The 25904-nt window shown below is 35.0% G+C and overlaps 1 protein-coding gene across 1 annotated transcript; it reads right to left on the reverse strand.

Moving 5' to 3' along the window:
* Window positions 1-19825, reverse strand: LOC137932499 (transmembrane protease serine 9-like). Its single transcript, XM_068776146.1, has 9 exons — window positions 19726-19825; window positions 17968-18199; window positions 17622-17856; window positions 15841-16014; window positions 14318-14458; window positions 4271-4524; window positions 2464-2698; window positions 793-966; window positions 1-213 (listed from the first exon to the last, which is right to left on the reverse strand). The coding sequence occupies exons 1-9, from the start codon at window positions 19775-19777 to the stop codon at window positions 61-63; spliced, it is 1650 nt and encodes a 549-aa protein (XP_068632247.1). The 5' UTR covers window positions 19778-19825; the 3' UTR covers window positions 1-60.
* Window positions 19826-25904: the final 6079 nt, after the last annotated feature.

The raw sequence follows: 25904 nt of genomic DNA on the forward strand, positions 1-25904 counted from the left end.
TTACAAAATTACTTATTTATTTCATATCACACATTCCTTCATCATTTTACGTTAATATCTTTAAGCACTACGTATGGAGTTGTTGATCCAGGTTCGGTAGGCGCTGACACGAACGAAAGCGTCGGGAGCTGCGCGGGCGCAGGGTAGACCCCAGGATACAATACCGATCTGTTTGCCGTCGGCAATGTTAACCAAAGCGCTGCCGCTGTCACCCTGAAACATATATCATCAATTATTACACAACCACCAAGTGTATTACTGTTAAGATACGAGAATAATTTCTTCTCATTTGCCTTACTTGTGTTGAGACACAGATAAAATTATTATAGATAACTTAGAAACTAGAATGCGTTATTTTGTTCCAAAAACCGCGACGCAGCGCTATTGCGCTTCTAGTTTTTTGTCTATTGCTCCGAGTCTGTGAACATAGTCTCACGTGTCTTTTATTACAAGAGTCATCCTATAATAACTTTGTACCACTACACGGGATATTTATTCGGACGTTGATTCGAATGCTAGTGTTTCTGAGGTTGGTGGAAGAAGAGACACGAGTTGTGATAATAGCAGTATTATAATTCATCTAAGAAAAAAATGTTTTTAATTTTCACCAAAAAAAAAAAACAATTTATGTTTATCGTTTCGTTATAAAATTGCTTGATATTTGTCTAAATGAGAGATAGAGTGTTTTATTTGACAAAATATGTCCTGCTATTTACGTGCATCCTTGCAAGACTTGCTTATTAGTAAACCTGTTAATAAGTAATTATTAGTAGTAGTAAAATAATAACTTACATTGCACATGCCATGTCCTGCAGAGTGGAAGGTACAGAGCTCAATGTGGGGCTCGATGGGCGGCATTCGGACGCCCAGCTCAGTGGTCCTGCGCTCCATGTCTCTAATGCACTGCTCTCCAGTGAGCGTCCACACGTGAAGCTCTAACAATGTGTTTGATAAAGCGCCATTTTGCTGCAAAAAACAAATAAACGAGCCATGATAACATGGAAAGCAAAAAACGAGATATTACGCTACCATAATTAAGACTTACAACCATAAAATTAAACTTTAGTTGTCATGTCCATCTTGAATTAAATATAGGGTTAGCCAAAAATTTTTGCAAATAGCAACACTTGATTTCTCCAAAACCGTGAGAGTATGGGGCCAACGGCGAGACGGAGCACATCTCGACGATGTAATTTTTAAAAAATAAATTTTAATAAATGATAATTACGGTAAATAAATCATAAACAAAATAGCATTTGTACTTTTATTTCTACACATGTTTCAAAAGTGCAAAAATTTATGGCCCGCCATATAAAAAAGAGAATAAGAAAATGTTATATCTAGATTATCATCATTATATCAGCTGACAAATGTCCACTGTAACAGTTGCTCGAATTCAGTGATTTTGCAACTTGTACAATGTCGTCGACCCACTTTATAGACCACGCCGCCTCTACCAATTCGTGGTCGCCTCTTGAGAAATGATTGATTATATGTATAAATAATAAAAAGAAAGAAGTAGTAAAATTCAAGATCCACTTCATTAGTTAACCATGATCAAAACAGTCTTGCGTTCCTCAAATTCTGCAGGGCAATAGGCAGGCAATAGGGCAATCAGTAAATTAAATTGGAGTCTGATAAGTAATAAAATAAATACTAGGTAATTAAAACAAAAAAATATGTACCACAAAAAATAGGAGATATAACTTAAACAAAAGTAATGTAAATATTGAAAACCGTATCTGTGATAAAATATGATAACCTGTGTTAAACGAATATAAGAAATAAGAATAAAGCAAAAACGATAAAAATTTAATAGTTACCTAAACCTGTGATATTTGAGGAACGAGGTGAAGGAAGACAAGCGATGGATAAAAGGAAATTAGTATGTAAAGGAATGCTAGAGAATTATACAATGAAAGAAGATGAAAGTAAGATCATATGACGAATGAAAGAAGAGTAAAGATGTAAAAAAGTATGTGGAAAGAATTATTAGAAAATATGTAAATGCCCTATCCCGAAATCAGATGGGGGAGCACGAGAGGTCCCAATAATGGGGGAACCACAAAAGTAGAAGAATATCTAGGAAATAATCAAATAAGATAAATAACTGTGATAAGCACAACTATGATTAAACCAGTAATATTTTTGAGAATGGAGTAGAACGATGAAAGGAGATGGGTAAGAACGTGATAGAGCATAAAGGAGTGGAAGATTTTAGGACAGGTGAAAGGAGAAAGAAAAAGAACGAAAGATACCGTGAAGGATGAAAGAGAAAAACTGTAAATGAACAAATAAATGAAGAAATCATTAAACCTGGAAATCTAAAGCCTGCGTCCCAAACTCCCAACAATATGAAAATGAAAACGAGTAGCCTTCGAAAACTGGGGCCATATATGAGTTAAAAATATATTCAGGTCAATATTTGTACAAATTATTTATAATAATTTCAATAATTTTTACCCTGATTCTTCCCCATCCAGCTGCTCTGGAAAGAACACCGCCGCCGATGTTATCGAAGCTCAGAGGAACCAGTTGCACTCTATTGGACAGAGCCACGTTGTTGGAGGTAACAAGGATACCGATGTCGTTCTTTATTATGGACGAGACGTAGTGAGGGTGGGTGATGTTGCGGGAAAGGGAATACAGCTGTCCACCAGAGTTCCATCGGTTGGTGCCAACTGTCACACGGAGAGAGCTGAAAAGAAAATTTATTATGTTTTAATGCTTGGTACATACGACGACTGATGGAAGAAAATATTGGAGAGTAGACAGCATTTGTCGTTTCAGGCTACAGACACCCACTGCAAGACATTCCTCAACCAAAGATATTATAGCGTTATTCTGAACGCAACTATTACAGGTAACCCTGATAGGACTCCAGGTAGGGAATCCTTGTGTCCAAATTAATCTTGAAGGATTGGCGTCGGAATGAAACAAGCAGTTACTTTAATTAATATATTATGGAACACACGGTAATTAACAGATTTGCCTGTACATTGCAATAGTTGCGTTCAAGAACATGCCACAATATCTAGGGGTGATATACCATAATCGCTACGCTAGGCATTCTGAGTGTGGTATTATGATACATAAAGGATGCTACGCACATCCTCTGAAGACTTATTTATTTGCAATGGCAATCCTATGTGATTAATGCACAAAGCGTGAATTATATATAAGGCTATATCCCGGGAATAAAACCCGCTTCCTACAATCGATTGACAGACACTATTTAAAATAGTGAAATGTAAAGCGCCGTCTCTAAAAAATTCTATGAAACAGAAAACCAACCAAGATCCAATGTACAGTATATTATAAAGGCTTTTAACATGAAGTACAAGCAAAAGAGCTTAAACAATACCAGATCTTTCCTGCTTTGAATGTAATGATCAACCTCTTGTATAAGATTTTTGGCCAATCCTATGAGGATAAAGCAAATTAAGTATTGTGAAAATCTCTAACGATGATAGCTTGCCAATTTTTACCTCCACACGGGATGTAATACACCAAATTTAATTTTGTGCGATCTTTGACCGTCTCTGTACTTTCTTCTATTTACTTTTACATTTAATAGAATTGTAGTTGAGTAGTCAGACGATCACATAAATACTTTAAGATTATTAAAATGTTGTTGTCACTTAGTGTAAGGATTGGTGTACATCAAAACGGAAAGAAATCTTTTCGTCAAATAAAACTAATCCACATATACTGATGATATCTAAATGGTTAGGTTAGGTTAGGTTATCCCACCCTTTAGCCCAGATTCACTAGAACAGGGCTGAGGTATTCCCTGCCTGTCGTAGGAGGTGATTAAAAAGCCATCGGGTTCGCAGGCATTAAGGGTGGGTCTTCATCGTCCACTCAATGCGAACTCGAGAAGTGCAACAACGCGAAGTGGTCTGGTGTTGCTGCAGTACAATGAGGATGCAGAAGGAGGCAGAGCTTATTCCCTTAGCAGCGAGTTCCGTAGAAGATCTGGCGGACTCTCCAAAAGTACTGAAGACAATCATCGAGGTGTTTTAACTGGATAAGTATTTCACATAACCTTGTTCTTCACTCAGACTTTCCACCCCATACCTAAAAAAAGGTTCTCCTACAAGCATTGATGTCAGTGCCTTTATTTTTTTAATTTACTATTAATATTTCCTTTTCTTGTTTCTTGAATATCACAGTGTTAACTTGTACTTATTAGGGTTTAAGTTACCAAAGTCCCTACTTAAACTAAGATTAATGTTACTTCACTAAAATGATTAGTTATAGTTCTTACTTGCTAAGGGATCCGAAGGAGAAAACAGCAGCAATGCAATGTGCGGCCGTCAGGACATGTCTAGTGCTGATCAGCGAGCCTCCACACATGAAGTTCCTGATTATAGCTCCGCTGGACATGGCCACCATGTAAGGTACGCTGCCATCAGCCGCTGGACTGCCACCAACGATGCGGGCATTGGGGTCCGTGTGATAGAACAGGTCCTCGAAATCAAACTCCGGTTTCGGGAACGCTGTTGGTAAATGAAGTTTCGTCTTGAAAATAATATATTTATTCATGTATTTTCATCTTATATTCTTTTTGATTTACGTTTTAGAACCTTATAAGACGTATTTCAAATTTATTAGATGACACTAAAAAATTATTTAATTATGGATAATAACTTTTATGTTATTCAAACTTAAAAAATACATTAAAATATAACATTGCCTTCGGTGATATGAACTAAAATTTAATTCTTATTTCTATGAAATAAAGTGTCGTGCATCTAATTGTTCTTGAGCAGTGGTAAATGATTAAGACTTGCGATCGTAAATCGCTAGTTCAATTCTTGAGATACAATCTTATACAATAAACACTTTGTGCATTAATTACATAGAATTAACTAATAAAGGGACTAATATATAGCTACTTCCGCTATGCAGCAGTAGTCGTGCAATAAAGTGCACCGCCCGCCAGCCCGCTGATAAATGCGCGTGCGACAAACAATGCGAACACTACTACCACCGTTAATATACTAACTCAGGAGATGTTAGATAGACCAGTGCCAAACACGGGGGTGTTCGGCACTGGTCGGTCGGGCTGGCGGGCGGTGCACTTCTTTGCACGACTACTGCTGCATAGCGGAAGTAGCTATATATTAGTCCCTTTCTTAGTTAAGATGGACTTCCGCGAGGTAACGCCTGATTCTATCAGATACATAAAATTTGTCACAAATAAATTTCCAGAGAAATTGTTCCTTTCCAAAATCTGTACATTTCGATTTCAATGATAAGATATTTCGAATAAATTCTCTGTTATATTTTGTTATGAAAAATGAAATCGTTTATTTGCATGTAATAATTTTATCTGTTTTTTTTTATTTAATCTTTAAACACGTGAAAGATAAATATAAGTAATACAATCTCATATCAGCTGTAATTGTACTGTTATTAATCAAACGGAGTCCCAGTCTCAAATCCGGCTCATATCAGTTTTTTTAATCTGTTAATACTAATTGCGTCATTTAAATAAATCAGTACACTTTCGTAATATTTCAATAAAATTAAATATTTTCTCTGCATTCACATAGAGGTTAAAATTAGATTTCTGTATGGAACCATCTACAAAAGTCTAAACCATAAACATTACATTCCTGTCAGAGAATGAAACATATAGCCAGAACATGTTCTGTACCTAACTTTGATGGCGACATTCTTGGTTTTTTTTAATTATTCATTGCGCATCTTCCACGTGTTTCTTGTAACATATTGTGAACATGAAATTAAATTTTGTCTATCTTATGATCTGATAATATATTGAAATTTATCATAATTTCTCTCGACAGACTCCAAGCTGGACATAGGACATTGGACATATTTTAGTTAATTAATTTAATTAATTAATTTAATACACCTATCCCCCGATTTACACGGTACTCATTTTACACGTTTTCGCTTTTACACGGTTTTTCGAATAGGTTTTTTTTTTGTTTTAATAACCGATTTTATTACCATCTCTCGTAATGTAAATATCTCTGCTTCAAACATCTAATCGGCACAAATAACTTCGATTGATGACAGTGAATTCGAACCTTCGATTCCGGTAAAAAGATTGGGAATAATTTCTTTTTTGTTCTTCTGTTTAATGTATATTGTAATTAAATATTTAAAAAAAGCAGTTTTTCCGTAATATATTAAATATTTTTACTTGTCAAAGCATTTTATTTTTATTTCTGTTTACACCTAAAATTATTGAAAAAAATCCGCAACTGTTAAATAGCAAAATCATGCAGTTTTTCGATTTACATGGTTTTGAATTCAAAAATTTTTAATTTTCGATTTACACGTTTTCCTCAGGAACGCATCTACCGTGTAAATAGGGGGATAGATGTATATCAGTCTGTTTTACCCTTTTTTATAATGGGACAGTCTCACCTATATTAATTATGTATTTCTTTTTCAAAAGCGACCTGTATTCCCTATTTAAAAGTTAAAAGCCAGAAGTTCTCTGAAATATATTTCTAAAGTAATTAAAATTGTAACGGTTACTTCACTTAAAATCTCATAAAAATAATTGTGACAGACACATGATAAATACAAGAAATAAAAATAAACTCGAAACGACTTAATTTCGTCTGTAAAGAGTTAACATATCCTTTATTGGTGTCAGTTCTCATGTACAATAGTTTTCACAAGATATCACAGACCTTCCTTTTTTATTTTTAAGTCTAAAATAAAAAGTGTATTTTTAAATAAATCTTATTAAAACATTCAAGAATTTTTATGATGGCAATGTGTGAGAACTTGGCTTATTAACTCATTTATTTTTCAGCCGAGAGACGCCCACTGCAAGGAATAGGTCTCCTCGAAAGATATCTAGGGGAATATACTTTAATCGCAACGCTTGGAAGGCGGGTTGTCGATTGCAGTGTGGTATTATGGTACGCAGAGGACACTGCTGCCCATCCTCTGGAAATTTGTAAGCAGTGGCAATCTATTTATATATCTGTTTACCCTTTTTATAATCCTTGACGTAATGTAATTGCGCACTTTAGGCATTTTCTATCAGTCAACCCAAGGTTGTTCAAATGTTATAAAAAAGATATTTAATTATAGGAACATATGCTATTTATACACATACTATACTTATTATAATTACATATATTATAACTTTTGTAAGGAGTTTTTTTTCTATTCAAAGATTTTTTCAAAGATTTAAGATATTTATAAAAAAATTTATGAAGACTTTTTCAAGTTACGCCTTGAAAAAGGGAAATAAAAATTATTTCTAAATATTAGGTTAGAGAAAAGTTCCTTCGCAATTCTCAAAATTAAATAAAAACAGATGCTATTCTGTTTCATGACTTTTTTTCGAATAGATTATTACAGGCATAGTCGAATCGTCAATCAACATAAAATGTCGGAATTGTTGTCCCTACAGGAAGCTACCACCGACTCGGAAGGCAGTTCTGCTGAGATGAGCCGGCGAAAAAAAGATTCCTGAGTAAGCATCGACAACATTTAAATCCACGCATTAACATCAGCATAGTATTATGGGATAGTATAATATACATTTTTCAATATTTTATTTAATATTGATTTTAAATCTCTCCAGTACATCTAAAATTGATTGTGGATTTTTATTGTACATACGTATACCTTGCGCCATAAACGATTTATTGAATTTTTGAATACGAAAACTAGGAGTACACAGCTTATTTTTATTTCTAATTAACACCGTACCTATCACTGGTTTTTTTTTTAAAAAATGAACGTTTTTGAGGAATTTTAGACATTTTGCTGTATCTGTTTCAATAAAATTTTTTTTTGGGAATTCTGAACAAAAAATAGTTGCAAGTAGTTTTGTCAGACTTTTTTTGATAGTAACCTGACACTGCTTAAAGAATTGGAATAGATGGAATAGGTGGAAATATCAAGATCTTTAAATCATAGGACTCCCAGCCAAACTCCTTTAATTTTTGCTAGTGGTTTAAGATATAATCGAGCGTTATATGGGATCGGTATTAGTAAAAAGCTTACTTGTCTTACAACCGATTGTATAAATACAACTTAAAAGACAAATGTGGCAATTTGTGGCAAAAATAATTTCGATGTTTAGTAATATTTTGATACAGTCAAATTAGCTTATTTAAACTCTCAACTAGAATCGACAACCGATTTTAAGAAGACATCGAAGAAGACTCACGTGGCAAATTATGGCAAAATTATTTTGTCGACCTTTTTGATACAATTATCACATAAATTCTCCAACTCTGTCGCAAAACCGATTTCAATAAGGTTATTTAGAAAAATACATAAGTGGCAAATTTTGGCAAATAAAATTTTTATATTTTATAATATTTTGGAAGTAATTAAATAAGCTTACCTAAACTACCAACCAGAACCGACACCAGTAAAAAGCTAACTTTAAACGCCATCTTCGTTTCACAACCTACCCGCTTATGTTTTGGATTACCAAACTGCGTCGTATTTATATATGCTTCGATTACATGTTTTTAATTACAAGATTTGATTCAATATGTTGATTGTGAACGATAAACTATCGAAATTTCTGCTTATCTGGCATAGTTCTGATATTACGATGAGTTGATTAAAGCTACTTCAAAAAACAGTATTGCATTGTTTGATTTTTCCGGTTAGGATTATTTATTACAACGTCAAATCTTCGTTCATTTATCTATTTAAGCACATAATTATCCTTTTTGACATTGTTATGTGATAACATAAGTGTTGACGTCATGAGAGAAATGCCTAAAGAGTAGCTTTGTGGTTGACCACAACAAAGATGCCACTTAAATGGCATCCGTCGACTTAGAGCTAAGTTCCAAACGCGTCATGGGTTGAAGGGAGATCATATTAAACTGGTACAGGTTTTATGTGGTCTCTCTACACCAGAGTTCCCCAAACTTTTTCGTGACGTAGACCCCTTACCATGTTTTTCCGTGTTCAGTAACTAACATCCTAAAACTTACACAATTTTATAAACATATATAATATTTTTTTTACTTCATAGGTACTTTTATAAATAATGTAAATGTTTTGATATTATAAGATAGTATGATGTAAGTAAATAGGTACTATCAGTGTATATATTGAGATTCACTATCGTGGACCCCCATTTTCATTTCCTGGACCCTCAAATTTTTTTCGCTGACGTAGACTCCTTGCAGGTTGTTATAGACCCCTAGGGGTCGATATAGACCACTTTTGGGAAACACTGCTCTACACTATAGCCGCAATATATATATGAATCAACGCGTTAAGGAGTCAATAGAATTATTTATGGAGGACATGGGTATCATGCTCGAGGATCTCAGTTGAGCCTCCAGAAAAATAAGCCTTAAAATAAACATGGACAAGACTAAATCTATGCCTAATGTCCATGTCGTGCCTACTAAAGTGGTTGTCGGAGGTTCTACGTTCGAAGTTGTAGAAGACTACCTTGGACAAACCATCTAGCTTGATAAGGTCAACTTCTAAAAAGAAATCATTTGTTGAATCCAACTCGTATGGGCACCTCAAACCTCTTCTAGTCTAAAATACTGCAATGTTTGTTTTGCCGGTGATGGCATACGGATCCGTAAACGTGGTCACTTAAGACCGGCCTCATAAGCAGGCTCAAGTTTACACAGAGAGCAATCAGAAATGAGGAGATCCGCAGAAGAACCAAGATCATCGACGTAGCTCGAAGAACTGCTCGTCTGAAGTGGAAGTAGGCGGAGCACATCGCTCTTGCAATCGATGGCCGTTGGGGCCGAATGACCACGACCAGATAGATGTCCCACTAGGTGGACAAACCACAAAGTTAAGGTTACTGGATGCAGGCAGAGCAAGACTAGTCATGGTGGTAATCATCGGTGAACGCCTTGCAGTGGGCATCCATTGACTGTGAAGAAGAAGAAGCCACGGACCGGCAAGTGAAGCCGAGTACGTTCAACCACAAGGCGAACAGATGACCTTGTCAAGGTCATTCAAAGGCATTCCATACAGGCCGCTTCCAACGGGTCCTGCTTTTGATGGCTGTTGCGACCAAAATGTTCCTCACTTTCCGAAGTGACCCCTCACTAGATGGACCAAGCTACTAGGTGGAAGCCATAGTTGAGGTCACAGAAATTTGCTGAAAGCTGGCAGCGCAAAACCGGTCATCGTGGTGATCTTTTGGGGGAGGCCTATGCCATGCAGTGGGCGCCTATCGGCTAAAAAGGAGTAGAAGGAGAGTTAATTGTATAGAGGGTGTAGTAAAGACTAATAATTTGTCACAAGTCGCAAATATAGTTATTCTTATCATACACAACTTTGGATCATGCAGCGTGATCACATTTGTACGTTAAGAGAATTTTAGATGAACACACTTCAATAGAAACTACAATACTGTTTATTTATTTATATATATATTTATTTATTTATTATTTATTTATTTAGGTACACCAGCAGTACACAAATTAAAATTCCATTAAAAGTTATCGTAAAAATGTTGGTTCTGTTATGTGTTCTTTTATAGGTGACAATACATTTAAAATAAACTGTATAACGGGTGGCGCAAAAGTAATGTCCTAATGTGAACGTGTATTAATTTTTACTAATGCGCCGAATGTCAATGTGCTGTGATATTTATGATGTATATATAGACATATATCCATATTACAACTAAATCTATATATCACGATCAAATTATGACATTACTTTTGCGCAACCTGTTACAACATTGTAGAAAGATCAGACCGTAAAAAAATGAAGATAAAAGTGATCGCACATAAAAGGAAACACCTGACTTACGACTTTAGATACCAATTGAGTTCTTAATTTAAAAATGTTTCTTCCAGAACGCAATCTTCTTCAAGACTGTGTGCTTAAAAATTCTTATAATTATAAACATTTCTTATGTATACAGTGATATACTAAGAAGGTTTCTGAAGGCTCTATAAGAGCAGTGATGTCGATGGCAGGAATTTGTTCAAATATAGAGTGTGTAGCCCAACGTTTGTCCAATATTGGGACAAACAAAGGATGGCTTTCATGGGGCGTCGAGGCAAATGACACGGAACCTTTGAAAGATTCACACAAGAGATTTAGCTAATTAATATATTAAGCAATTAGCAAATCATGAACGAAGAGGCAATTGCAAGTGATTTAGACATTGAGTGTACATTTCTTTGCGAGATACTCATATAAAAAATGCTAGATGCTTGATTTTATGTTAATATTTAACTTCAGCAGTTCCATCCTTTAAAAGCTATGAAGATCCCAAACTTGTCCTGAGATTAATCCCCAATCTCTGACGATAATGTTTATGATCACATTCACTTGTATATATAATAATAAAAGCAATTAATTCTGAAAAATGTTATCACATAAAAATCACTTTCTTACAGGATATTATCACAGAGACAATATACGCTTGTGTATTGTAAAACTTCACAAAGTTACCTTAAAAGAAGTTAACTATTCGATGTCAGTTTTATTTAACATTTTATTAAAACAATCTAGTCAGAAGAACACCAGCTTATTATTACTAGTGGCGTATACTATTAATTTAAAAATAACAAATAGTCTAACACAAAATGTGATTGTTTACAGTTATTAAAAGGGTGAATGTATCTCAGTTAAAACAGGTCATTGTAGCGATATTTGGATGAGGCAAGTATCAACTATAGAAACAAAGTTTTCATGTTACGCAGGGCAGAATAAGGTTTTATGTCATTTAAAGGCTTGCGGTGGAAAATGTGTAGTTTATTTTTTTAATTTCACAGAAGAAGTTGTGGGATTCTTTCTTGGGTCGGCAGGTCTTGAAGATAATTTATTATTTTTAGGTAAGCTAAGCCTATATACATACCGATTTAAAAATATGGAAACAATGTTCATAGAATAAAAATCGTCACCCAAACTCAAGTAGAGAAGTACTGTATAGCGCTCTCTTTCGCACGATGTACATAAAGAATTATATATTTCTGTGGAATTCCCCTTTTTCTATGCGCTGTTGCAAATGACGTAATGTAGATTTTCCAAAGTTAATAAAACTGTCGTTATTATATCAGCCTACAGACACCTGCTCCAACATCACTACATCGAACCTTTATGTTTACATTTATGTTATATTTAGTTTATTATCATATTTGCTGTGAAACTTGAACGCTAATTTTGAAAGAAGAACAAAAACTGCTAGTGACGGAACGCAAAATCATGCGGAAGATCTTGGGACCAGCGAGAAATCCAGGCGGATCTTGGAGGCTCCGAAAGAATGCCGAAATTGAGACAGCCAAATATTATTGGCGAATATAAAGCTCAACGAATCCGCTGGCATGGTCACTTTTTTTTTATTAGATGTTGTCGAGCTAATTAGCAAATGGGGAAAATTCTCCTGGACACCTGGGAATGTTGCCCAGGTAGTGTCGGACTCTAACCCACTAAAAACCCCATTTGCCAATCTCTCCACTTTTCAAGTTGGTCCATCGATATGGAGGTCGATGCCTTTTTTCTAGATCCTTCTATGTGTCTCCAGGTCAAGGTGTTCCCTCAAATCTTTGCTTATTGGTTATATCTTACTACTAGTATTATCCGTGCTGGCCTTTGCTTTTTTATATTAAGTTTTATAACTATGGTTATCATAGTCGTTTTCTTTTTTTTTTGTTATTATTATTATATATATTGGGCTTGGTCACTTGGAGCGAATGGGATCGGATCGGAGCGTGAAGGTAGCGTACCTGGAAAAACCGAGGGGTCTAAGACCAGTGGAAAGACTCAGGTATCGCTGGATCGATCGCGTTGAGGCAGACTTGCGCGAATTGAATGTCAGCCAATGGCAGACGATGGCGCAAGATAGAGGAAAGTGGAAGTCTCTCGTTTCGGAGGCCAAGACCCACTTTGGGTCACAGAGCCAGCGGAGTAAGTAAGTAAGTAGTTTATTATTTACATAATATAATATTTATATCGCCTTTCTTAAAAAAAATGTTTTTAAAATTCTTTTATTTTTGTATATATATACGGCAATTGAAAGTAGATGATTTTTTTTTAGAAATAAGTAATAAGTAATGAAATAATATATTAACAATTTTTTTAATCACCATGTAAAGATATTAATATGTTATCGTCGTACTAGCATATAGACGCCCTTTGATATTCGTACGCCTTGTTATATCTTTTCAAAAGCATAAGGTTTTTATAAAGGAAAAACTGTAAAAATAACACTTTTCTTAACGCTGTGCGTTGTTTTGTAAGAAAGTCCAAAGATATTTATGGGTTGATATATCATAATCGCCACGCGGCGTATTCATGATTTCCTTGTGGTATTATGGTACGTAAAGGGCGCTTTCCATCCTCTGGAAACTTATTTATGAGCAGTGGAAACCCTATATTATCAATGCACAAAGTGTGAATTATATAAGATTGTGTCCCGAGAATGGAACCCGCGACCTATGATCGAAAGTTTTAGTCCCTTACCGCTGGGATACTACCGTTCAGACTATTTCAATACAAACATTATAACGTGTATTTTGTAGCTTAAGCTAATACAACTTGCACTAAAGTACTGCCACTTGCAATCCCTCCATCGGTATTTATTCTTCGCGTGCTTTTTCGATTTTCGGGGTGATATCGTCGTCTCATGTTATTTATAACACTCAAGTAGCTGTAACAGCCTTTTGTCGAGCACGGAAGGAGAATTTAATTGTCCAAAAACATAGCGTTATATTGTCAAAACTTACTATAAAAATCGGAAAATAAAAGAAATTATTTGAATAGTAAATGAATGAAATCAATTTTGATTATTTAATGGAATCTGGCGTTATTTTGTGGAAGTCTATCCTAAGTAAGAAAAGGACCAATATTTAGCCACTTCCGCACATGCAGTGGTAGTCGTGCAACGAATTGCACGGCCCGCCAGCCCGCTGGTAAATGCGTATGCGGCAAACAATGCGATTTACACAACTGCCACCGTTAAATCACTCAACACGTGTTTCACCCCTCCACTGGGCATCTTCAGGAGTTATGTTACACCGATTAGTGCCAAGCAAAGATAGCTTGTGCAGAGTGGCACTAATAACCACTGCATGTGCGGAAGTGTCTAAATATTGGTCTTTTTCTTACTTAGGATGGACTTCCGCAAAATAACACCTGATTCCATTAAATATTAAAGATAAAGTTGTCGACAAAAGTGTTAATATGTAATTTAGGAGTGGTGGACCAAAAGATGGATGGACACAGGCGGCGTCAATTTGTGTTATTGGATGTCTTACATCTGAAATGATGATGATCGAAAGGAATTGTTGATGAAATAAATACAAGTCATTTGACGTTTGAAGTTAGTGAACGTTTATTGGTGGTTCAGTTACAAGTGCTGCGACAACCAGGACCTGTAAGCGCTAACACGGACGAACATGTCGGGAGCACCCTGCGCGCATGGCAGACCCCAGGACACGATGCCCACTTGCTGATTGTTGCTGGTGGTCAGAAGTGGACCGCCGCTGTCGCCCTGTAAACAAAATACCCGATAAGTACTAATGTACGTAATGTATACGATAAAATATGTTTTTTCAGTCCAACTTTTGGAAATACGATTATCGGATCAAGTTCGCCAATATCAAAAATATTTTGCAACAAAATAATATAAGAAATAAAAGACATAAATCAAAACTTAAAAAGGTCGAAAATATAAATGTAAGTAATAAAATTAATCTACAAATTAAGAGAAGAATAATAATGTCAAATTAAAAATATAAAATTGTAAATCTAAAGATTATGGCCAAGAAAGAGAGGCGATGTGTGTAAAAATTGTGAACGAGAGGATAGAGAAAATAGAAGATGTAATGTTTGGATAAAATAGAAGAAATTGTGAAGAATCTAACGAGAGTATGTTAATAAGAACTATATGAAAAAATTATTGCCCATAAAGTGCCTCTTATAGCTATATATATTTCGAAACAACTTTCGTCGCAACTTTCATATTTCTTGTCGGCTTTTTTCATCAGATCAGCTTTCCAAGCCAGTGGTAGCTTACTACTGATAATGATAAAATGTCAATTATAATTTTAATATTAATTTATATTTTCTGTTTGAATTCGATACGGAAATAACTTATATACAAAGTCTGTACAAGGACAGATTGTAAACAAAAATAATTTTTATATGTCATTCGAATTTTGAAAACGTTCGTTCTGTGTTCTAAGTAACCTGACAACTGTCACTGTTTAAGAGCGTACCAACGTAATAATATTAAAGATTTTTAATTTTTTAATTTCCAAAGAAATGAAATTTTTTTCACATAATTTATGAAGTTAGTATATATGATCGGCTGTTTATTGTGTTTTTATTTCGATTATTGAAACGAACATATTTTATCGCATTACGTGTACACCGAATTGGAAATTTGAAACATGTTTATAGCATCCTGGAGTTATTCAAACTTATATATATATTATACTAGCTGATCCCCCAAACGTTGTTTTGCAAAAAAAAAAGATATTTTAATTTACAAATAAAAAATAAGGGTTGATCGTAGAGGGGTGAAAATTTATGGTTGTATGTATTCTTGCATGCTGTATCATAAAAAAATAAAAACCAAAAATTTCGTTAAAAAAATAATTTTTTTTTTAAGTGTGAATAACCTTTATCGCTTAGGGGTATAGAAAATAGATAGTAGCCGATTCTCACACCTACTGAATACGCATATTAAATTTGGTAAAAATCAGTCAAACCGTTTCAGAGGAGTTCAAGTTCGAACACCGTGACACGAGAATTTTATATATTAGATTTCAAACGTGAAAATTATGTGAAGCTATATTAAATTAGTTGGTCTACTTAATTTTAAATATTTAATATTAGTCTGTGAGCTTTCGTTTGAGTGTGTATACTAACATTGCAGGTGCCGCGGCCGGCGGAGTGGAAGGTGCAAAGCTCGATGTGAGGTTCGACAGCAGGCGCACGGATGTTCAGCTGGCTTGCCCTGCGCGCTACTTCGGTCACGCACCGGCTACCTTCTACCGTCTGCTTGTTCAATCGGAGAAGCTCAGCGGAAAGAGCACCATTATGCTGTGACAAACAAAATTTATGTGATATACCTAGAGAAAGAATTAAGGAGTTGGCGTCTTATTAAAAGACGTTTGTAACACTTTATCAATTTATTTAACACACGAACACATTTTTATTAGCGCTTGAGTGCGAGCAAAAAGGACGTGCATTCGTCGTAGGACTCTGGGGCGCACTGTGCTCTGCGACCGAGTGAAAGCGGGCAATAGAACAAAGGCGCAAAAGAAATAAAAGAAACAAAAGTAACAAAAGGTCTGCGCCCGCGTCACCGGTGCGTGCATGTGCTCGCTGCACTAATTCGGCACACTAAGTTCGCCCGTCGGCTACGCTCGCCCACAAAATCTTACACCTATTATTCCTTCAGACATCACGTCAGTGTATATACGACTCCCACAGAATCTTACAATGATCATATAGCTGATAGACGTCCATTGTAGGGTAAAGGCATCACCCAAAAATTGCAACGAAGACCGGTTTACACGCTTACATCCATCTAGTAAGGGATCCCATGGCGATCGTCACTTGAGAACTAATCTTGTAATTTTTTTTATTAATTCTAATTTGTATCGCTGCTGTTTTTTTTACAGTATTTATCTTTCGCTTTAACTAAACGCAGACAGTTGGGAGAGGGTTGCCGCTATTTGATATGGATCTTTCTTCTCCCAGCTGCGAGGCACGACAGCGTTTTATAAAAAATTTTATACAATTTTTTTTTTACACAATTTTCACTTACGGGTAAATACAGCTAAAATACTACTGCTGCTGTACTAATGGTCATTGGGGAGAGTCAGGTTAGGAATGTAATATGACTGCTGTGAGAATGATAGAAAACATGAAGGATTAAATAGAGAAGAAATAGATAAATCGTGAAGCATAATAGAGAGAGGTGGTGAAATAGTAAGGTTTATTATCCCTGTCCGAAAAATATGATAGGAAGAAATAAAGAAGAAGCACCCAATGGCCTTCGGGTGATGAACAGCATGCATCGCTCTATCGCTTCAGACGAAAAATTCTTTCAGCTTCGTGGTGACTTTAGTAAAACGAAAAAGGTGGAGGTTGTTAAAAAATTGAGTGAATTTACTGAAAGCACGTCTTCAGCGTTCTACCTTCCAAACCTGATCGAACTATAAATGCCAATGCCATCTGTTATTGATGTAAATGCCAAATATCAAACAGCATTACATTATGTCAAAAAATACCTATTCTAAATAAAAAATACTTCACATTTTTTTTTATTTTAATATGCAGTCCTTAAATTTTAAGAGCATGGCATACTCGTAATACATGCTTGTAATTAGAAGTAAGGAAGGAATTGCAATCCATAGCAGAAGCGATAGAAACTAATTCGGATTTTTGAATCTAGAAGAATCCTGTTTCCTAACATGTTTTATGTTGTCAAATATGAGAGGCAGCGGTTAAGGTATTTGTCAATGTCAGCGCCTTCTATCGATATGTTTTAACCACTTGATACAACGACTCATTAAGAAACTTCAAGTTTAGTAAACATATTGAATTAAGATCCAAGATTCAGATGTCAAATTGAGCTCTTCTGGTATTCTTCGTGACAAGTAAAGATAGGAATAAATTAATAACAGTTGTCAATAGCTCACCCTGACTCGTCCCCACCCGGTGACGACGACATCCACGTTGCCGCCGATGAAGTTGTAGTTGAGGGCTACAGTTGCGACGTTATTGTTCAGAACAACGTTTGAGGAGGTCCTCAACAGTCCAATGTCATTTTTGATGGTCGCCTGCACGTAGTTAGGATGGGTGATGTTGCGTTGGATGTTGTAATGCGTACCTCCTGAATTCCAACGGTTGGTACCCACTGTCGCTCGGAGAGAGCTGGAGAAATACAAGAGCACATGAGGAAGAAGTATACACGCTGCCACAATATTATTCTTTTCATCATTTCCTCACCAGACTTCTCAATGTAAACCCAGACGTTATACTTACTTACTGAGCGAACCTCCGGAGAAGACCGCGTTAATGCAGTGGGCAGCAGTCAGGATCATGTTGCGGCTGACCAGGGATCCACCGCAGAGGAAATTGCGCACTATAAGACCGCTGCTCAGCGCAACCATGTGCCTTACGGTACCAGCCGACGACCCACCAACTATACGGCCCGTGGGATCGGAGTGCCCATACAGGTGGGACATATCATCTTCCTCGACGGGCTTAGGGAATGCTGTAACCACCAGATAACATAATCACCGTCCGAAAATAACATCATGATGAAAAAAAAAATTGTTACATGCTTGAACTAAAATGTCACTTGTACTAAATAGATGTGTTTATTCACGGCACCGAAGTAACTATAGGCATGGACATTTACTGACTATAATTGCACAATTTCGTAACAACGCGATCACTCAATTATAACACCGCAAACACTCTAAGTGTTCACGCCACGAACGTGTCGATGATCGTTTCATATCGCTGGCCAGACGTTAGATTAAAATCTCCCTACCTTCCCCAATTCCATTGTTAAATATCGCTGGCAGATATTTTCTACGGCCTAAACAGCTTTATCGCCTTCATTAACCGTGTCCTTTTTTACCGTTACGCCGTCAGCCCCGACATGGTCGTTTGTAGAGTTCATCCTTTATTCCCGGCGGTTGCTTTAGTGTCGGATATTTAAATGATCATCACATTATATACAAAGGTGATAATTTCAGGAAGGCATAAATATATGTATACTCCTTTCCCCATGACTGTTTGGACGCATGGGCAACTCGCCAGTATACATGAATTGTTTCATATAGAAATAATGAATATTACAACTATTATTTTTACCAATATCTCATTCAACAATATTTCATATCATAATGAGTTGTGATTTGTGTTTCTAATTCCTTAATTAATCAGTACCTTCAAGATAAAAACTTGTTCGTCTTTTCTTGTCAATTATTAGAAATGTATCATTAATCGTTTTTAAATTTATTTTCCTTATAGTGCCTTCTTCTGCCGGAGCTTCATTATCATAAAGGCTATCCGTATCCTCGACTCTTGCTTTGAACGTCGCTTTTGTACTAAATACGTTTTAACGTGTCCAGTCATGTGGTGCATCTTTGGTTTGGTTTTCAACTTCCTCTGATTCTACTCAACGTTACTAACATGCTTAAAAGAGGGCTCGGAATCACATATACCAATGGAAAGGTTTATACTCAGAGTTTCACTGCTAGAGGATATTCGCAGAAAAACCAAGATGACCGATGTACTTAGAAGAATTTCTCGTCTTAAATAGCACTACAGGCATATAGCTCGGTCAGTTGAGTCTTTAGGATTGAAAAGCTTGAGTAGCGACCACAAGATGGTTGACGCGGCATAGTAGTCTTAGTGATCTTTGGAAAAGGCTTTTGCGCTTTTTTATAGCTCCCGCTATTGGAGAACTCTCTCTCTCTCTCTCCTATCGTATTTATTAGACACTACAATCTTATTTACAATATATAATATCCACATTTAATTTCACATTTTATAACAACTAAACAATTTTTGTTTATTTACATAATTTTCTGTTACGTTTATTTTCGTTTCATATGTATAATTGAATGGGATCATAGAATCTATTATACTATGATATTTACAATTTTTGTTTTGCAACACTAGTAACGCATTTTTGTATGACAACATTTGACACATTGATTGACATTTATGACTAGTATTTAGTAAAAAAAAAACTTGTAAGGACCTTTGTAGATGTATTAAACTCACCTAAACTCCCTACGAGTAGAGTCGCCAGTAAAAAGCCTACTTTGTACCCCATGATGTGTCCTTCCAGAGTGACTTCTCGCAACAATTGCAAATTTATATGTACTACTGATAAACGTAAATAATCAAATACGTATGCATAGATATATGTGATTTGTGTAGATAGCGCATTATATGATAATAATTAAATAACCTTTGAAATCTCAATTATTTTTGATATTTACAATTGCAAAAATCGACTGCTATAGGTTATTTTGTAAGTTTAGAAAAAAAAATGTAAATTATTTTGGAATAAAGCCAATTTTTGATACAGGCAATTTTGATACACGTATATTTTCAATATGTCTTATTTAAGAAAATGACCAATATTTAGCCACTTCCGCACATGCAATGGTAGTCGTGCAACAAAGTGCACCGCCCGCTAGCCCGCTGATAAATGCATATGCGGCAAACAATGCGAATTACACCACCGCCGCTGTAAAATCACTCAACACGTGTTTCGCACCTCCACGGTGCATCTTCGTGACATAACTCCTGAAGATTGCATGTGCGGAAGTGGCTAAATATTGGTCCTTTTCTCACTTAGGATGGACTTCCGCAACGTAACGCCTGATTCCATTAAATATATGTATTATTAAAAGTCAACTTTGGTATAGTTAAATGTTTAACAGTTTTAAAAATATGTCTTGTATATAAGGGCGTTTGGTAAATGACTTTTTATATTTAAAATAAGGCTTTGAATACAGATTTGGTATAAATAAATTTAAGACAGAGATAGTTTTGGTTAGTCTGTTTTGAATATTTGTAAGTTTGTTAAAGTTTTTACAACTTTAGGATCTATAAAGATATTCCCTTTTTTTAGAAAGTGTTACATTAATCAGATAAGAAATAGATTAGCCGTAGTGTATTAAAAACGTAGCACTACAACTATTCATCAGAGCAATCTTAATCTTTTACATCCAGGGTCTGAAGATCGAACTGGTGCGCCTAAAAACACTGCTCTAAATCCTTTTTTATATCAGAGGGACCAGAAAGTAATGTCATTGTCTTAAGTTAAATTCACACGAATACATTTTTAATAAGTTTACATTTCTAATCAACAATATATTCACCTTCGTCATCAACAACCTTTTGCCATTTAGTATATATAAATACATTTAAAAAACTTTTAAGTTAAACGGTTTTTTGATATCCATATTGTGATGGTTGTGGAAAAATATGTACCTAGTCCGCCATATTGGAACGACGTCCATCTTGAATTTTAAATTTTGACATAATCATCGTGTTTTACTAGTGTAGCCCTTTCATTTGATACCCATATTGAGGGAGTTAAGGAAAAATATGTAATCCGCCATTTTGTATCGGCAGCCATCTTACATTTATAATGTTATTGAATTTATTATATTGTATTGTCATCGGTTTTTCTGTACAATTAATCAACAGAAGCGACATTACTTTCCGGTCCCCCTAATAAGTCCGTATACGAGATCTTGATCCAAATATGTTTTGACTTCCAATTACATATCAAAGGAATATTTGAATTAGCTCTCACCATACGTATTGTAATTATTTTTAAAATGTTATCCAGTTGTAGGTATATAAATTGCATATACTTTAAATTTTATTTATAAATTTAATCCATGTCATTCATTACGATTGTATAAGATACGCAATCATATAATTCCCATATTTCTGACATTAACGGATTGCTTTTGTGATTTTATAAGTATTTATACGTAATATACTTTGAAAGTTTTAAATTTATCGTGTATTTACATCAATTTAATAAGCGTCTAATTTGATTGAAACTAAAACAATAAATCATACTAAACCAATGAACAAAATAAATTAAAGTAACATATATAACAGTGCTCCCTTAATACAGGTTGATTGGGAATATATGTAAAAGTTTAAAAGCCTTTTTTGATGATACCATCACCCTGTATAGTTTACTATTTAACAAAAAATCTTTTATGTTTAGACGATGCACAGTTTTTATTATTATTATTATAGTGTATATAGAATTTATTAATTATCTTACCTCGGGCTAGTTTCCGTAACTGAACGGCACCGAGGGTAAATTTCTGTCGGGATTAGTTAGACATGACTCGAAAAATCCTAGGAAACCCTTGAAGTCGCCAGTGATATCAGGAAGTTGTAACCAGCAGTATCGTCCTCTTTCAGACATACCCTGCGTAGAAGACTGTCCATAACGCATAAGTTAAACGTATGTGTAATAAATAATCATGCCAGTTTTATTCAATTCAATTATGTAATATATCATCTTTATTTAAGTAGGCATTTATATAGTCTTTTGAATAGTCGATTATGTTAACATTATAGGTAGTAAACTATCATCGAAATGCTGATCTGCTGTGAAGAGCCGGATGGAAACTCAACAATTGCTATTTTAAATGAATTTTAATTAATTTATAATGTCAACCATGTAAATGAGTCAACAAACAAAATTTCACGCATTTCGATCCGCTAAAAGCTCTAATAAAAAGATTTATTTAATAATATACTTAAACAGTATATTCCTAGATTTCATCTTAAAAATTAAATAAATCATTTATGGCACAAGGTATGTACAATAAAATTCCACAAACAATTTCAAATCTGCCACTCGAGAAGTTTAAAATCAATATAAAATATTTTATTAAAAAATAGTTAGTCTATATAATACATATAAGAATACTATACTGATATTAATGCGTGGAACTAAATGTTGATACTCACTCAGAAAGCTAATTATTGTCGCGCACTCTTTATAAAACGTATATTTGTAATTAGCAACTGTTGAGTTTCTCGGTGGCTCTCAGCAGAACTACCTGCCGAGACGGTGGTAGCTTCCTGTAAGGAATACAACGTTGACCTTATATGTTGATTGTAACTAGGGGCGGCTTAACCTATAGTGCAGGGTCAGCGATGCACACGGGCGCCGCGGCGCCGTCTGAGACAGCTAAGAGCATCGTCTTGGAATCTACCGCTTAGTTTCGCAACAGAGATGTGCTACAGGCAAAAAAACAATGAGTGTTATTCTGCCGTCATAAGAAGAAAGGCCGTAACTAATACCATACTGTAAGCTATACCTACATATAAAATAGCTTGTTGGAATACGGAAAAACTTTCTTGTTACGACGGCAAAGTTAATAGTTATAGCCACGGGGGAGGGGGTTAGGCCTAGGGGGTGCCCCTGTTACAAACGGCCTATTTGTAAAAAGAATATTTTGATTTATTTAATAATTAACAATTTGCTTTTATTGTCGACTTTCTTACATATTTGAATGTTTATATTGTTTATAAATCTGTAATCCGTATCACATTTACTAGTTTTATAAAACGTTTTATAACACAAATCGGTTTGGTGTTTGATAAGAAACGATAGCAGGATTTAAAGTCAAACGTGATTTGTATTATTTGTTATCAATTATCCATTTTTATTGCGACACTTTTAGATTAATACATCATGAATCTAGTGATTTTGTTAAAAGTATATACTTCTTATTTTCAGCAGATGGACGCCAACTGCAAGCCATGGGTCACCCCCCAAAGATCCGGTCCTGGGCTACCCGTATCACACTACTTCCCGCTGCCTTAACTATATCGTTGGTCTACCTTGTGGGGGGGAGCTACCCAACCCGCGTCTAACGGCAGGTTGTCGCCACTCAAGAACCTTTCAGTAAATATAACGTTGCAACGAGCAAGTAAATTTATTGTGGTAGTCCAGAAGTATAGGATTGAGACTAGGGATAGCTGGTCGCGAGTTCTATTCCCGAGAGTAAGTAAAAAAGGAACAGACGAGTTACGTGGCCGTGGAAGAAGTCAATTGTGTAATTAGTATAAAAAATATTTAATTATATAATATTGAATACGATATACAGTGACTTGCAAACGCGGGTTCGATTTCCGAAGATACCATCTCATATAATTCACAATTTGTGCATTAAATATAGGATTTCCACGGCACACAAATAAGTTTAAGGATAGGCAGCAGTATCCTCTGCGTACCATAATACCACACTGCGATCTTCAACAGGCCTTCCGCGTGGCGATTTTGGTATTTCATATACCAAAGATATCTTTTGGTGAGACCTATACCTTGGAGTAAATGTCTATGATCTGAAACAACAACGACGAAAAGAAGTTACTATTTTTATGTTAAAAAAATCAAATCTGTAAATAATATCTTTATTGCATTCATATAAAAACAAGATTTGGATAGACCAAACGCTGTCTGTTGCGATAAAAATATTACGATGATAAAAATAAATCTTTATCTGTAAATAATTTTATCATAATTACAATCTACTTGTGACGTGGTAAAGGATTTACGATCGTTGCGATTTCGATTGGCGGGCACACGCTGATTAAGTATTTATTTGTTTAGAATATTTGATGAACAAAAAACTTGACTGTCTTCGTATCATGGTCATCTAGAATCACGACGTGTTTAAAACCCGTTTTTACTTTAATTCTGTGGGATTCTTCCTAGGGTCTTGGAGGTAGTAACAACACGAAGTCCGAAGTAGAAGTGTATTGTAGTATATAAGTGTATATTCATCAAGCTTAGTCCATATTTATATCGATTTAAAACTATGAAAACAATGTTCAACCATCAAAAATCGTGCATCTGCGATGGGTCAAACCATAGGACCTCTCAATGACGTATATTTCATTTATATAGTAATAAAATGAATCGGCAAATAAGCTGTTCAATATTACTTTTTAATATTATTTTCATTAGGGTTAATTTTTATTTATTGTCTGCCCGATAGACTGACTTATGTCATAAGCTATTGGCCTATCGCACTCCAATGGAAAACAATAAATTAATGCGAAATAAAAGAATTTGATCTATACAGTTGTTAATATATAGAGTAGAATTTTTAACGCCACCTGGAGGGAAAGTACTGTACATACTGGAGGTGGACAATTTTACTTAAAGGAAACATTCCTTTATTTAAAAAAAAACACCATTCTCAGTTTTTGGAAATTTTATTATTTTCGATTTGCGTAAAATCCGAAAAAATAAGACCCTGCACTTTTAAGGCATCGATCAATAAGGTCAATCATAAGGATCACTGTCAAACGCGTCAATGTCACAGCGAACTGTCAAACGTGCCATGTTCACGGTTAACTGCCAAGAGTGCGGATTTCACAGCGAACTGTCAAACGTGTGAAATTCACAGAAAATTCTCAAACGCGCGAATTTCACAGTTAACTGTCAAATGTGCATTTTCAATAGTCAATACCCTTTCTAAATTTTTTCTCTTTATTTTTTTTGCAGAAAATAAAAAAGATTAATAAAAAAAAGTAAAATCGGTAAAGACATTCTAAAGTTACAGCGGGACCAAAAAATAGTGGTTTAGATTTTTTTATTTACATTCAGATAATACTTTTTAAGAATGATTAAAAATTTTTAAAGTATCAGACATCGACCCAAAATAGCGTGCCAAGAATGAACCGCGGCGTATTTTGACGCAAAATGAAAACATAACTATTTTTAAAATAATTGTTAATATTTTTATCATCAATTATTAACCTAATTCATTCTGAAATAAATGTATTTATTTATTTCGTTTAAAATGCTAAACAAGCAAATTCAATGTGAGGTAAATACAAAAAAACGAAACAATTGTATTGTAAACTTTAATCTTACAGTAAACATATTTAATATTTACAAAAGTTTTTTTTACATTTAGAGACGAAAATTTCAACATTAACAAATTGTAAATATTTTTTTTAAGTAGACATTTCATTAGGCGTAATAATTTTAATGTCATGCACTTATGTACCAACCTTTACTTCGATATTTAATTAATAATTAAACCAATTAATTTTTTTACAATTTTATCTAAGTACGCAGTTCAGACATCGTGCAGGACAAATGGCCGCTGTGGCAATTTTCTGGACTGGAGACCAGGTGGACAGACCTTGAAGTCGCCCGGAGACGAGATCCAGGTCCCACCAGCCTGTTCTATTGTAAATCTATGGCCTAAGCCTATAAAGTGAATACACGGCTAAAAAAACAATGACGCAGTTTTTGTAAATACAATTTTATACCTACGTACTATTTACACAAATTTCACATTTATTTGAACAGAATGTCAAAGTGTAGATTCACTCTTCAAAATTGTTTAGTAGTGCGTGTAGAGAATAACCTTGTATGCTTTCAATAC

The sequence above is a fragment of the Battus philenor genome, unplaced genomic scaffold (genome assembly GCF_028537555.1).
Source record: "Battus philenor isolate CCGP_79_NKW_IND1 unplaced genomic scaffold, ilBatPhil1.0.hap1 SCAF_11, whole genome shotgun sequence".
In the NCBI taxonomy this organism is placed as follows: domain Eukaryota; kingdom Metazoa; phylum Arthropoda; class Insecta; order Lepidoptera; family Papilionidae; genus Battus; species Battus philenor.

Excerpts from the sequence above, each read along its gene's own strand:
- LOC137932499 (XM_068776146.1), bottom strand. The coding sequence starts at position 19,777 with ATGGGGTACAAAGTAGGCTTTTTACTGGCGACTCTACTCGTAGGGAGT. Across the intron at positions 18,200-19,725 it reads TCTACTCGTAGGGAGTTTAG|CATTCCCTAAGCCCGTCGAG; the intron begins GTGAGTTTAATA and ends TGGTGGTTACAG. Across the intron at positions 14,459-15,840 it reads CCGGCCGCGGCACCTGCAAT|GGCGACAGCGGCGGTCCACT; the intron begins GTTAGTATACAC and ends TTTTGTTTACAG.